Below are 2,326 nucleotides of genomic sequence, written 5' to 3'. Positions count from 1 at the left end.
ATTCTGTTCTAAAAGAGACAGCTTTTTTTCTTTAGCATTTTTTCTATAGCTTTCTTGGGGAAGGGTGAGATGTAGGATCTTTCGAGAAAACATGAAAAGCACCTTATTGCACCCGATGTTGAAATCGATAAGGAATTCAGTTTCTACTTATTCTAGTTTGAAAGAAAGGCATGAGTAGAAAGAGCGAGCACATTCACAATACACAATAGCTCTTATCAATGGGGGGTCGCTCCTGGGGGATCTTCTACCTCACGTGTGTTTAGCAGGAGAGCTTGTCTCAATGGTCTAAGGTCACCTCTAACTGGTTTGTACTTACAAATATATATGACACAGAGACCTAAATTTAATGAACAAAGAGATAGAAAACTATTGTGATTGACCGATAATTGTGAATGATTTTTGATGTTTTCAAGGCAAATCATTAATTTAAAAAAAAGTGTTTAAAAGTATCACATTTTAGAACTTACATTCCAACTTTTACATCAATCAGAATGTATCACACAACTTTGTAACGAATTCCTTACAAAAATAAAATTGTATGAGGCATTCACAATTCCCCAGAATGGATATGTAAATCACGTGATTTTTTTGGGTAATATAGATAGTAGAGTGATAATAATAAAATCCCCAATAAATTAGCGAATTTCGTTCTGATAGTTTTCTGCCTTATCTCTATTCAGGTAGTGATTTCGAATCCCCTCCCCTCCCCCCTAACCCCCCTAACTGACGAACCTACCATTACCGTAATAATGCTAGATCTAAGTAGTTATTTGTTTTTATTTCATTACTCCAAAAACATCTAGTTCTTCTGTGATCTTGCCATACATTCACAGTGCATCTTACTATTCCGTCATTCGTGTTTAGTGACGAAAGGGCATAAGTCCGGGACTTATGCTCTTACTAACGAAACACTAACTTACACTAACGAAAAATGTGACCCCTCAATAAAGTGCTTTGTTGTACAAGGATAGACTTCCCTGCTATACAAGTCGATTTCTCTACATACAAGTATGGTAAAACTAAAACCGCAGCGAAATCAATTTTGAAAAAAAAAAAGGGACATGCCCTTTCTGAAATAATCGATTCCAGTGTAATGTAAATTGTAATGTTAACATTTTCTGTTTGGCGCATCCCTCAAAATATTTTTTCTCGACTACAGCACTGTATAGTGAGATCACATTACAACGAATACTAATAAAACGAAATTTCTGTTTCAGCGAAATGATTTTTTAATCCCAAGGTAATTGCTGTTAAATTGCTTGAATTAACCCATTAATGCCTAGCGTCCCTTTTTAGGGACGGTCCAAAAATTGTATCTCAATTTCCCAAAAGTAAACATTTCAACTCAATAATTGTGTTCATTTATTAATTTAGTATTGTTTCAATTCGTTACTAGCAGACGGCAGCACATAATCGTTATAAAGTGTGTTCTGTAACCATTTTGTTATGATCTTCGTGAAGAATTTCATTGTTCACAATGTCAAGAACAAAAAAGTAAGTTTTCAAAATTTTTAACAAGTAAATCAATTTGTATTTGATACATATGTTACTTTGATCAATATTTCAGTTTACCTTTTCTTGCATTTTTGTAGATTTTAAAAATTTTATGGATTTTATAGCAATTTAAGAGCGTCCCTAAAAAGGGACGCTAGGCAGTAAAGGCTGCATTGTTGAATCGTTGCTAGTTTCTTGCTTAGAATTCAAAATTGGCCCCCAAAAGAAGTTATTAAATGTTTTTAGACTAAAAAATAGGCAATATGTTTTTATTTTTAAAAATTAAAAAGACTAATTAATAATAAAACTACTTTTTTTAAGATATTTCAGTAACAATTTTTTCTGCAATTTCGAAAAATACTTAGGTAAATTTGAAAAGCTAACTGTTTCAAAAATTAACTTCTTTGAAACCTGAGTTATTTTTTGACATTAATAATCTTCAGTAACTCATTGAGGTTTTCTCATTGTTTTGTCTGACTTTGAAGAAGCCGTAGCACTTCTGGAACAGCTCTCTGATGATAAAGAATTCAATGAGGCTGATACATGCATTTGTCCACCTTCACAAGTTAGTGAAATTACTGACGAATACAGTGGGCCGGATGACTCAGTTGATGTTAATCAATATCAGGTCAACAGTTGAAATCTTCTGCTACAATGACCATTAGAAAAGTTAATCAGGGTAGGTAGTATGTGTTGGAGATAGTCAGTCAAGTGACAGTGATGATGTTGAGCAGCATCTTCCAAGCAAACGCAGAAAAATAAAGAAAAAAAATACAGAAAGAAATTGGGTTAAGAAAGATATATCCATCAATAATAATAAAAAAAAATGTAT

The 2,326-nt window shown here is 32.9% G+C and overlaps 1 protein-coding gene across 1 annotated transcript in view; it reads left to right on the top strand.

The window, feature by feature from the left end:
* Nucleotides 1-1,477: 1,477 nt before the first annotated feature.
* The window catches only part of LOC129234143 (DNA (cytosine-5)-methyltransferase PliMCI-like), an 88,696-nt gene continuing 87,847 nt past the window's right edge, over nucleotides 1,478-2,326 (top strand). The window contains exon 1 of the mRNA XM_054868041.1: nucleotides 1,478-1,494. Coding sequence (XP_054724016.1) covers nucleotides 1,478-1,494 — 17 coding nt within the window. The remainder of the gene's footprint in view (nucleotides 1,495-2,326) is intronic.

This window comes from Uloborus diversus, chromosome 1, assembly GCF_026930045.1.
Source record: "Uloborus diversus isolate 005 chromosome 1, Udiv.v.3.1, whole genome shotgun sequence".
Taxonomy (NCBI): Eukaryota; Metazoa; Arthropoda; class Arachnida; order Araneae; family Uloboridae; genus Uloborus; species Uloborus diversus.
Note: the sequence above shows the minus strand (reverse complement) of the source record. Positions and strands in the feature narration are given on the sequence as shown.